We start from the raw sequence: 12,681 nt of genomic DNA, 5'->3' as shown, positions 1-12,681 counted from the left end.
ATAGTTATACACGACTATGAGCCAATTGTAACGCATTATAACTATATTTTTAATGCATTATTGATGTGGGCATTGTCAGCGAGTTCCTAATAGTTATAACATATTAATACCTGACCTTATAAGTCAAGATAAAATGCTTTATAGTGTGTTATGATTATTGTTATAAAGCATTATGATCATTTATGAGTGTTTATAACTGTAGTTATACAGTGCTATAACTGCATTATAACTTTTATTATTATAACCCATTATAAGCATGATAATAATGCATTATAGAGATAGGCATCAAATAAAGTGTTACCACAATTTTTAAGTTTCTTATGCATGTTATCAACGTAATGACATGACATATTTCAAGTTCTTAAAAGAAAAAGGAGATAACACATATCAGGTGTAAAAAATAGTATGTTTGTCAATGGTCGAAGGTTGTAAATGGCTTCAACATGTCTAGCACTAGCTAACTCAAAAATTCCTCACTTTTAATGCTAACCAACTACAACTACCACTAAACAATACTTAGGCCGATTTACCATGGCAATAAATAAAAAGTAGAAGAAAGCAACCTTTAAATGTACATGTACCCAATAGTGAGAAGTGTGTGTGTAGGCTATGTGTATGTTTCCGTTTTTACTGGTATGTGACATCTGGTGTGCACCTGATGTCTTTCCTTCTCTCTCGCTCCCGATCCGCATAAAACTTAATGTTATATGAAAACAATAACTAGTAATAAAAACACATGCAAAAAAACGTAATGGAAACACTGTGGCCACAGCTGACCACAGCTAGTAGCCACAGTGGTCTATGATAGCAAATTTGCAGAAAAGTTGCAGTGGCAAGGCCAAAGAATTCATGATTGAATTTGCATTAATAGTTGCAATCGTGACACCACAAAATCTTGGAGGGTGTGTATGCCCTATAGAAAAAAGGCTATATAATATAAGTTATATTTTATTGAGTATTTAGTAGTGACACAACCTCTGCAATGCTAAGGAATGGCTTCTCTGTAATGCATTCTATTGGTGGTGGTGGGGGTTCCGATAAACAAGAAAAGTGGGTGTGGTTGTTTTTTTCTCCACCAAGGAGTGTTTTGGGTGTAAAACTAATGTTTGCGATCAACTCAGAATCATGAAAAACCCCTAGTTTGACCCCTCAGAAGTTAGTTAAGGCCAAATTTAACATTTCGGAATGTTCAAAAATCCAGTTACGGGTACCCCAACTTTGAGTAGTTTTTTAGGGGGTTTCCCACTGGAGTTGAATTTCAACATTTTAAGACATCATATTATGCATGTTCCTAAAGACAATTGTGAAGAAATTTCTTGGTAAGGATTTAGTTCCCAGATTTTCATATGTTGCCCTTACTAAGAGTGAAGTGGAACACACCATCAGCCAACGACACATCAAATCAGCCACTTCCATTATTTTCTATGTAGAACTCCACAAGACACTGACCCTACTCTCCTACTTTCTGTCCTTTTTATACCTATATTGTATGTCTTTGTAACAAGTGTTTGAACCCTATTTATGAGATCAAAATAAGATATGTGTTTTTTTGTTTTGTTTTGCTTTTATGTAAAAATTAACATCAGCCCCCCCAAAATCCATATCAGTCAGTTATTTCCTGTTCCAGTGTTGTTGACTGCAGCAGCTCAACACACTAAACTAAACTCTGGTGCAGAAACAGTTTGGAGGTTCACAGGTTTATAGCAGGTCTCTTACTGTGACTCTGGGAGTCCAGATTCAGGTCCAGGTTCATCACCGAAGAATAGAGATTCATATTTGGACCAGTCACTCTTCATAGACAGACAGATGGATGGTCTGTCCTTCTGACCCCTACAAACACAAACATGTTGTTATTCTGTGTCCAGTCTCCAGCTGTTGACCACCTGTCTCACATCAACTCTAAAGAAGCAGAGTGACACTATTCACCACCATTAACCCCCCTGCTCCGCCCTCCTCATGCTGCCGCCCCTCCACCACTGACATCCTGGATCTGTGCTTCAAGTTCCTCAACTTTTTTCTGGCCAAAGTCAACACCATTTACCAAACACTCCAACCACCTGCCCCCTCTCCTCTTTCAGGGCTGGTATCAAAGGCCAAGGCTACCCCACATGTTTGCTGGACCCAACGCCAACTCCATTGGTAAAGGCCTACCTCCCTACCCCTTTCTTCACGGACATAATCAGCTCCACCCTAGCATCTGGTGTCATTCCCCCCAGTTTCAAAACGGCTTCCATCACTCCCATCTTAAAGAAGCCTGGTCTGGACCCTGATGATCTGAACAACTCCTGGTCGGCCTTTCCTCCAGCTTCACCAACATCTGTCTGACCATGAACTCTACAAACCCTTGAAATCAGCCTCCAGAGAGACCACCGTCATCAAATTAACTAACAACCTCTTCAAATCAGTATCCTCATTCTCCTCCACCTCTCCTCAGCTTTTGACACTGTTTCCCCACACAATCCGCCTCAAACGCCTATCCCATCACCTTGGCATCAATGGTACAGCCCTTACATGGTTTCAGTCCTGATCTATCCAACCGATCTGAGTTTGTCACAATTAATGGCACCTCCTCCCCACCTGCCCCAGTCAACCACAGTGTCCCCCAAGGCTCTGTGCTCGATCCCATCCTCTTCACCATCTACCTACTCTCCCACGGCCAGATCATACGTCACCACGGCCTCAATTTTGACTGCTATGCTGACGGCACCTAACACCATCCACCCCTGTCTGTGGTCAACTGCCTTCATGCCATAAAAACCTGGATGACAACCAACCTACTCCAACTAAACAGCAAAAAAAACAGCTTATGGTTGTGGGCCCTAATCCAGTGCTGAGGAAGGTTGGGGATCTCTTCCTCCACATTGATGGCTGCTCCATTACACCATCCCATGAAATACGCAACTTGGCCATCATCATGGGCTCCACCCTCTTCTACCAGTCTCACATCAAATCCATCACCAGGTCTGCCTTCTTCCACCTCAGGACCATCTCCCATCTCCGGCCTTCACCCTCAGACTTTGTTGCTGAAACCCTGATTCACACTTTCATCTTTTCCTGTCTGGTCTACCGTAATAGAGTCCTTTCCGGGGTTCCCAGTAAAACCCTGGACAGGCTCCAGTACGTGCAAAACTCAGCTGCCAGGGTTCTGACTGACACCAAGCCCTGGCAGCACATCACAACCACCCTCGTCCGTCTCCACTGGCTCCCAGTCAAATAACGTATCACTTATAAACTCCTCCTCCTCGCTTACAAATGCTTCCATGGACTCGTCCCCCACTACCTGTCTGGCCTTCTCCAACAACACACTCAATCCCATAATCTGCGGTCCTCGGACATGGGCCTGCTGTCCATCCCCTGAAACCAGACTGACACCTATAAATTGTCCCTCAAGATCCACCTCTTCCTTTGTCTGTCTAGTGTTTCCTCACCTCTTTTCCCTTTATCTGTTTCCTTAAAGTCTAACCCCAACCCCGGCTCATGCTCTTGCAAAGCGCCTTGGGTAATTTGAAAGTCGCTATGTAAGTACAAGTTATTATGATTATAAACTGAACTCTGTTAGGTTCACAGGTTTGTAGCAGGTCTCTTACTGTGACTCTGAGGGTCCAGGTTCAGGACTGAAGTTTGGTGGATCATCGTTGGACCAGTCACTCTTCATAGACAGACTGATGGATACTGGAGACTCTGGTCTCAGTCTGTAGTCCTGACCCCTACAAACACAAACATGTTGTTATTCTGTGTCCAGTCTCCAGCTGTTGACCACCTGCCTCACATCGGCTCTAAAGAAGCAGAGTGAAGTGTAACACACACCATCAGTGAACAGTGCACATCAGAATGCAGGTCTGTTAGTGACTCCCAGTATCTCTAAAAACAGACTGGGAGGTAGAGCCTTCAGTTACCAGGCTCCTTTACTGTGGAACCAGCTCTCTCCATGGGTCAGACAGGCAGACACTCTAACTACATTTAAGTCTAGACTTAAGACCTTCCTTTATATGACAGAGTTTTTAGTTAGGGCTGGTTCAGGTAGCTCTGAACCATTTTATAGCTACACTGCTATAGGCTTACGCCGAAGCGCAGCGAATAGCCGCGGAACGGAGCCCGCTTCCTTTCAGCGCCCTTGTTAACCGATAGTGTAGTTCGGACCAGACACGAAGCGCCGCGATCCTCTGCGTCCGGCTCGCGCCATGCAGTGATCGTTTCGGCGTCTGGTCTATTTTGTGCGTGAGCCGCGAGCGATCGCGTCAATTCTGGCAAAAAGTCACACAAAGAAACACAAGACAATCCGGTCAATTTTCAAAATAAAAGCAATTTTCAAAATAAAATACCGAGATTGACAAATACCAGAGGACTTTGTGTTTATTAATCTAAACAGAGTGCGAGAGAGGAACACACACACCTACACACATACACACAGGCTACACAGATATATACACACACAGCTGAGGAGCAGAAGCGCTTGCGACCGCCGCAGAGAAATTGGCGTCTGGTGTGAACTGGAGGTACGCGGCTCGCACGCAATTCCCGCGGCCGCTCCGCTCTGCAGCGCTTCGGCATCCGGTGTGAACCCGGCGTTAGACTGCTGGGGGACACATCTGGTTCCTCTCCTCTCCCCACCTCTCTTCTCCTCTCAGCACATTTTGAACTGTCATTATCATTATCTGTTTCACTATGTCCCGCACTCTGTCTGTTTTTCCACAGATCCACCGGATCTCTCTGCACCAACCGCCGCCTGCATCGACCCCCTACCTCCCTTTCCCCTGCTGTAAAACTGGCCTGCCCTCCCTTCCCTACTCTAGTTTTTCCTGTTCCAATGATGTCGACTGCAGCAGCTCAACACACTGAACTAAATTCTGCTACAGAGACAGTTTGGAGGTTCACAGGTTTGTAGCAGGTCTCTTACTGTGACTCTGAGGGTCCAGGTTCACGACTGAAGTCTGGTGGTTCACCGTTGGACCAGTCACTCTTTATAGATGGACTGATGGATACTGGAGACTCTGGTCTCAGTCCGTAGTCCTGACCCCTACAAACACAAACATGTTGTTATTCTGTGTCCAGTCTCCAACTGTTGACCACCTGTCTCACATCAGCTCTAAAGAAGCAGAAGTGTAACACACACCATCAGTGAACAACACATCAAATCAGCCTATTCCATTGTTTTCTATGTAGAGCTCCACAAAGACCACAACACACTGACCCTACTCTCCTACTTCCTGTCCTTTTATATCTGTATCTTATGGCTTTGTAACAATATATTTATGGGAACAAAAGAAGCTACCGGTATGTGTTTTTTTGTTTGTTTTTTTATGTAAAAATTTAATTTGCAGTTACATCACTTCACTGAAGTTTTTCCCCTAATATCGTCCCTAGTCGGCTCTAGTTATTTCCTGTTCCAGTGAGGAGAAAACAAGTGTGTCACACCAAATACGCGCCACTACGGTATTGCTTTGGGTTGTGAGCGTGCATGACATGTGTCTGCATTGACAGTAATGGGTTTGTTCGTGCATACAACGCTACGTCTGGCAGGCACACATGCTTTAACCAAGGCGCCTGCCATCTGAATTAAGTTTTTAACACCAGATTACTCACTGCGTGTCGTTTCAAAATAGTAGCTGCCCACTGTGTTAATATGCTTACCCTGCTATTTGGAGCTTCTTCTATTTTTTTCTCCCTGAAATGTTTACCTCATAGCTGGCTACGGCCATGGACTCACGTGTATCCTTCAGAGTTTCTGCTGATGTCAAAAGTTTCTTTGTTGCCGTCCTGATGTTTCTGCTTCTTGAACCTGAAGAGAAATGTCATCAAGTCTCAGACTTTTAACAACAACTTCATCCTGAGGAAAACTGCTTTGGAATTATAATTTAAAACTAAACTTTACTCTAAATTATCAAATTCATTTTATGTAAACCTTATCAAACTTTGATATTTTATATCAAAGTTATAAAGTATAATATGACGTTCTGAAACCACCAAAAGAGACTGAGTTGTGTGTTTTGTCCACCATAATGTAAATAAATGTCTCACCTGGTGACAAAGGCGATGGCGACAATAAATCCCACAATGCTCAGGGCCAGCAGGACGGCCAAAGTGATGATGGTGGCGTTGTTGGAGGTGGGATCTTGAGGCTTCGTCACCACAGCAAAGTTAACCCCCTCCCCAAACAGTTGGACCAGCTCATTGGTGACGGCAGCTGATTGGCTCTGCAGCTTCCTGATGATCACACAGAGGTCGACTTAAACATCTACCTACTGTATGGAGCTTAAACACAAACATCTACCTTTATACTGTATGGAGCTTTAACACAAACATCTACCTTTATACTGTATGGAGCTTTAACACAAACATCTACCTTTATACTGTATGGAGCTTTAACACAAACAGTAAAATTACTGCTATTTTATGTGAGATAAAAATCCAACCCTCACTTTATCACTTCCTCTGATGAAACCACTTTATCTCCGTCTGTGGAGATGAAGCTGACCAGCGTCCTCACGCCAGCCTTGGGGCCTCTGGACTTGGGGACCCCCCGTCAGAGCTCCACACCTGCAGGATGTTCACAGTCCAGCCCAGAACCGAGCCCAGAGACCTGAGAGAGGAAGAACAGAATAAACACCGGAGAAGAGAGAAAAGATGGAGGAGTGAACGTCTGAAACTAAACCGACTCACTTCTCTAACTCTGGAACCTTCTTCTCCACGATGTTGGCCGGTCGGTTCAGGGAGATGATCACCACGTCTCCAATGCTTGCACCCCCCTGGACGTCCACCTGGGGGCAGAACAGAACCAGGTCGGAGGAAGGAAGGTTTTAAAGACACACTGTGTTTAGATTTCTCAATTCAATCATATTCTTTATGCTGTATTCATGTGGTATCAGGCAGGTGGACAACAGCCCCACGGAGCGGAATAAACAAACAAATGGTCTGTTGGAACAGCATGCAGCAAAATGATACACACGATGCATACAGTATGTTGTTATGGCGATGTCGTATTGTTTACCTCACCAACGTTATACCGGCCCTCTCTCGTCTACTAAAATGACATGCGGTTTGTTTGTCGACTGCCGTCTGCCTGATTCCAAGAGAATGCAGCGTCAGTGAGAGCCTCCATCCTTCCTCGATGGCTTCTCCCAGAACCGACCACCTACAGTATACCATCTATTTATATCTATGTATCCTTTAAAGGAATCTGTATTCTGAGTCAAAAAAGAAATGGCTCTGTCTTTTTTTCTGAAAAACTGCAGAAGAACAACAGCTGCACAGCTGTAGCAGTGTGTGTGTTTTATAACGGCAAAAAAACCCCAAAAAACACACACGTCGATTGAGGACGAACTTTTGCGAGAAACCCTGAGAAACTTTGAAGATCAGCAATATGTCAATTTATCCAGCCTGCGGAACCACCAGAGCCAGAGGGTCAAACTTTGCCATCATCCCGGGGAGAAAGCAAGCTGCTGTAGTCGAGCATCAGGCATCAGCCTGTGAAAGCTGAACTTCATCCAGCTGCTCATTTTGTTCTGACAAGTCAGAAACACACAGAAATGAACCATAGCATTAGCTGTAGCAACGAGCCGCACCGCGCGGCGCTCAGAGATGACATCATCCAGGTCAGAGGTCAGTAGGTCAACCTACAGACCCCGGATGTTGATAACAGCTAACCCCGGACTCAGAGGGGAATAGCACTAGCCTATCAGAACTAAATATTGGTGAAATGAAGGAGTTTCTCTGCAGATAATGTGTTATTTAGAGGCTGCATTCTGCTGCCCTGTAGACTCCATTATACGGATATACGCGCCTCTCGGCTGGAGACCAAAGTTATCTGGGTGAGTAAATGATCATATTTTATGCTAGAAATAAGGTCCCCTTTAAGTGAAACCAATTTTCTTTGTAGTTATTTTTGGTATTTTTGTTGGATAGTGTAAGTAAGAGAAAACACACAGCAAAGAGGTCGGATTCGAACCCATGGTCTTTAAACCTGCGGGGTTCAGTTCAGGTTCAAGTTCAGCTCACTCTGAGCAGAAACAACAGTTTTAAACCTGCTTTAAGTTTCTTATTGAACCTGTTTTTGATCTATTCAAATCTCGCTTCAATCTCCTGAGCTGCCCTCATTCATTTCTCCGTTCACTTCCTGTTTCCTGTTCCTCTGACTGAAGACAGATCCTCACCTTCACCTTGATGGCCGCCTGAAGCCCTGCACCGTCTGTGGCCTTCACCTCCAGCACCGCTGTCTGTCGAGACAGATCCACCGCCGACACCACGTAGACCAGACCTGAGGACGGGTCCACGTCAAAGTGAGAGCTCGACTCTGAAAGACTGTAGCTGAGACGACCGTCCTCACCCACGTCAGGGTCCGTGGCCTGGGAAGGAGGAGGAGGAGGAGGAAGAGGGAGGAGATGGACTGTTCAGGTGCTGTCTGAAAACTCTTGGGTGAATCAGGTTGTTTGATGAGATAAAACCTCATCATGGGAACAGAAAACCTCTGACATAAGCTTCTAACGTCTCCTGAACTCTGAAACGTTTCTCAGAGCAGTGCATTCTGGGACTTTGTAGTTCACCTGCTTTGTACTTCTATCTTATCTAAATGAGCTGAGGCAGAAAATGTTCTTCTGTTATTATATTAGTGTTTTTCTTGAAGAATAAGATGACCTAGATGACTGAGAACCTTCACGGATATATTAGTGTTTGTGTGCAGGACTTTGACCATCACCTTCCTGTGACAAGCCGTCACAGGAAGTGACAGTGTGTAGGTGGTTAGTTATTTCAAATTAATAATAATAATAATAATTCTTTATTTACATAGCACTTTTCACAGCACAAAGTCACAAAGTGACACAAATTAAAAGCTCTTGGAGTATTAGAGATGTGTGTATGAGGTCAAAGTACACAGCTACAGACTAGTATTACCTCTGAATGCCAGTCTTTCATGACACATGGAAACAGATAGGAGCTGTGTATGTGTGTGTGGAAGTGTTTGTGTGTGTGTGTGTGTGTGTGTGTGTGTACCTTGACCCAGGTGACGGAGGTCTTGTACGGAGTGATGCTGAACACGGCGGCTTTATAAAGCTCAGACTCCAATTGTGGCGGCTCGTTGACGTCCTCGACCTGAACTCTGACCTGAGAGAAGACAAACAGGTGAAGAACTGAACTGAAACACACAGAGTAGAGGCAGAGCAGAGTGAGATTTGGGCTTGGCGAACCTCCCAAACTACAACCATTTGTGAGAAAACCATACAAAATTTTAATGATTTTTAAACTGTCATTATTAAAAAACTGCTGAGGATATCAATAAGCTGAATACTGTAATAGCTGAATAGTTTAAACTGGCCGAACAAAGTCAATAAAAAGAAAAAGAGTGCCACATCCCCATGGCACTAACTACAAACAAACTACAAACATCAAACGACAAACAAACTACAAGTGACAAACATCAAATAAGACTGCAAGTGAATGCACCATGTTGACTGGTTGAGCTGATGTCTGTTACCAAGCTACTACCTAAACCACTACGTTTACTTCCAGTACATAAGTACATTTAAAGCTGAAAATGTACTTTTGATACTTAATATCCAGTAAATTGGTTTGTCCTGGTTAATTAACATTTCTAACGGGTCGTACCACTGCGGTGGCTGATGTAGGGGGGGTCCTGGTGTCCACCGCCTCCACGTCCAGGATGTACCACTCCTGCTTCTCCTTGTCCAGCTCTGCTTTGGTCACGATGGCTCCGTTGGCGTCCACGGAGAACAGGTCAGAGTGCGTTCTCATTGTGTAAGACACGTCGTAGATGTCGCTCCCCGCCGAGGCCCGGACCCGGCCCACGGCTGACCTGCCCGCCTCGTTCTCAGGGAGGCTGAAGTGGTAGATGGAGCTTAAGAAACCCACGCTCTCCACAAAACTGACGACCCTGAGGTTCACCACGACAGGAGCTGAAGGAAAACAACAAATATAAACAATAAATACAGTAGCACTACACTACACAGTACAGTTATAGTAGTATGAAAAGTGTAAAACTCATGGTTGGCCCAACAGTAAATATAGGCCAGGAGCCAATTGTTTGAGCTGTGTTCTCCATCCAAGAGGGTCTGGCTGCAGACCTCCAGCCTCAGGCTGTCTCCAGTGTCAGGACAGGAAAAAATGTATGTCCCCAAAAGCACCATGACAACAGTAAATAGAATTCCTGAAGGAAATACATGTGAATGCTGAAAGCAAACATGTCCAAGGCAGGAATTGAAGCCATGACCTCAGGACTGGTATCCTGAGACACTAACCGTATGGCCACAGAGGACCTGCACTACAATGAGCTTTATACTATGAGGAATCAAGGACTGTCCAATGACAGCTGGATAGTTGGAATGAAAAGTCAAGCAATGATGTGACATGACTGAGGCAGTTTTAAGACAAAAGTTCCAGTTGCTTTTTTTGGCTCTCTCCACTCTGGCTGACGATGTCACCACTCTAGCTCTGCTCGTTAGACGCAATACACAACCATTATAAAACTGGATTTTGTCAAAAAATGTAATGATTTTAAAACTGCCAAATATCAGACACTCTTGAAGATATCAATAAGCTGAGTCATAGAGGAACACTACAGCAACAGCTTAGAATTTGAATGAAGTCTCTAGCAGAAAGTATGGTCAAGCTTTAGAGGCTGAAAGAAGTAAGAAGATTTGAAGAGTTTGAAGACTGTTCCAATGCATTCTCTATGGGGAAAAAAAGCAATGATGTAACATGACTGAAGCAGGAATCAAACCCATGACCTCATGATCACTAAACCTTTACTCTGCCGCTTCACCACAGAGAGCACACATTGATTGTAATCTGATGATGTGCTGCAAACGGTGGCACTAGCAATTAATGAGTCTCTTAACGAACACCTGTAACCAATTGAAGGTGGGGGAGGAAAGCAGAATTCAACATCACATAACAAGATTGCTCAGCTTGGATTTGAATCAGTGACCTTGGGGTTGGCCAGCAGCCACCTTACCCACTGGACTACAGACAGACTTGTGGAGAAGAGAGGTTGAGACTTTGATGAATGTGAGATTTTTCAATGATGCTTAAAAAATATTTAAAATAAATATATATAAATATGTTTCTACTTTGTTTTTTGTAGGCCTTTGTTTTGGTAAATTACCTCCTTAGTTAGTTATTAATTACTCCCATTACAACTAGTCCATCTACAGGTTAATTCTTGTATCCTACCAAATCTAGTATTAGTCTGTTGGGTATCCTAAGTGATACAATTACAGTAGCAGTAGTACTACTACAGTAGTACCACTCAGTAGACTGACCTGTGGCGTTGAGCGGAGGTCGACCGTGGTCTGTGGCGACGGCTGTCAGCTTCAGCGTCGTGTCCTCTGTGACTTTAGAGAGGACGTCAGATGTCAAGGTCACGGCCCCGGTCTCACTGTTTAAGGCCAAATATGGAGGAGTTCCTTCAGAGAAACTGTAACAAGAAACAAAATGCTGTATGTGTTAACGTTTTAAAAAGAATTTAATGGTTTCAATTTTAATAGCTGCTGTATGCGGAGGTCCACGGGTCACGAGGTACCAGTGAGGAGAAGCGATGACGTGTGGCGGTTAGCGGTACTGAAGTTAAACTCACTCACCCATAAAAGACATGCTAACCCATGTGCCAAGTGGTCATTGACCTCTTGGCGAAACGGTTAGCATCGTCGCCCGCGGTGCGGGAGACCGGGTTCGAAACTCACTCAGGGGAGGCCAGACAACACACATATTACATATATACATATTAGTGTTGTCACGATACCAACATTTTGGTACCGGTATCGGTACCAACATGTTTTTCGATACTTTTCGATACTTTTCGGTACTTTTCCAAATAAAAAGAGAACACAAAAAATGTCGTTATTGGCTTTATTTTAATAGAAAATCTTAGAACTATAACCTATGCATCAGTAATCAGTAAATCAGTAAACAGTCACTGATGCTGCAGGATTAAATTTCCATCTATATTAATCTGAACTCTTCCTAAATTAAAACATTAGTGGTCTGTTTAAAAATGAATATCAACTTGTTTTCTTTGCATTATTTGAGGTCTGAAAACACTGCATCTCTTTTTGTTATTTTGACCAGTTGTAATTTTTGGGAGAAATTGTTATCAGTAGTTTATAGAATGAAACACAAACTTTCATGTTACTCAAACACACACCTATTGTTTCCCATACGTAGACCAATACCGAACAACCCTAATACATATATATATACAGTATATAGTGGTTGATTGACAGCCGACTCACCTGTAGGTGATTGACAGCCGACTCACCTGTAGGTGATTGACAGCAGACTCACCTGTAGGTGATTGACAGCTGACTCACCTGTAGGTGATTGACAGCTGACTCACCTGTAGGTGATGCGTGCGTTGTCCCCGGCGTCCTTGTCGGTGGCCGACAGCGTCAGCAGCAGTTCCCCCTCCTCAGCGTCTTTCAGCAGGATGCTGCTGACGTAGCTGCTGGAGCTGAACTCAGGTCTGTTGTCGTTGACGTCGGTGATGTTGAGTGTTACTATGGTGACGTTCTGTTATGCACATCGTTCAGATAAATAGGTCACAACAGATACTGTGTGTTGGTGAAAAGATGTTTTCTTTCTTTCTCTCTCTCTTTGTTTCTTTATTTCCTACCTCCTTTTCTTTCTTTCTTTCTTTCTTTCTTTCTTTCTTTCTGTCTTTCTTTTTAATTC

At 43.9% G+C, this 12,681-nt stretch overlaps 1 protein-coding gene across 1 annotated transcript in view; it reads right to left on the bottom strand.

Annotated features, from left to right (window-relative positions):
* Positions 1 to 5,703: 5,703 nt before the first annotated feature.
* Positions 5,704 to 12,681, bottom strand: part of LOC146992538 (protocadherin Fat 4-like) — a 13,811-nt gene continuing 6,833 nt past the window's right edge. Inside the window, exons 10-18 of the mRNA XM_085790902.1 lie at positions 12,347 to 12,519; positions 11,274 to 11,428; positions 9,601 to 9,908; positions 8,989 to 9,099; positions 8,151 to 8,342; positions 6,670 to 6,758; positions 6,488 to 6,580; positions 6,019 to 6,204; positions 5,704 to 5,779 (exon numbers count right to left, since the gene is read on the bottom strand). Of these exons, the coding sequence (XP_085647028.1) occupies positions 5,704 to 5,779; positions 6,019 to 6,204; positions 6,488 to 6,580; positions 6,670 to 6,758; positions 8,151 to 8,342; positions 8,989 to 9,099; positions 9,601 to 9,908; positions 11,274 to 11,428; positions 12,347 to 12,519 (1,383 nt within the window). The remainder of the gene's footprint in view (positions 5,780 to 6,018; positions 6,205 to 6,487; positions 6,581 to 6,669; positions 6,759 to 8,150; positions 8,343 to 8,988; positions 9,100 to 9,600; positions 9,909 to 11,273; positions 11,429 to 12,346; positions 12,520 to 12,681) is intronic.

Source organism: Trachurus japonicus, chromosome 1 (genome assembly GCF_045865225.1).
Source record: "Trachurus japonicus isolate A0001 chromosome 1, Traja_1.0".
NCBI lineage: Eukaryota > Metazoa > Chordata > Actinopteri > Carangiformes > Carangidae > Trachurus > Trachurus japonicus.
The sequence above is the reverse complement of the archived record's forward strand: the minus strand, read 5'-3'. Positions and strand labels throughout refer to the sequence as shown.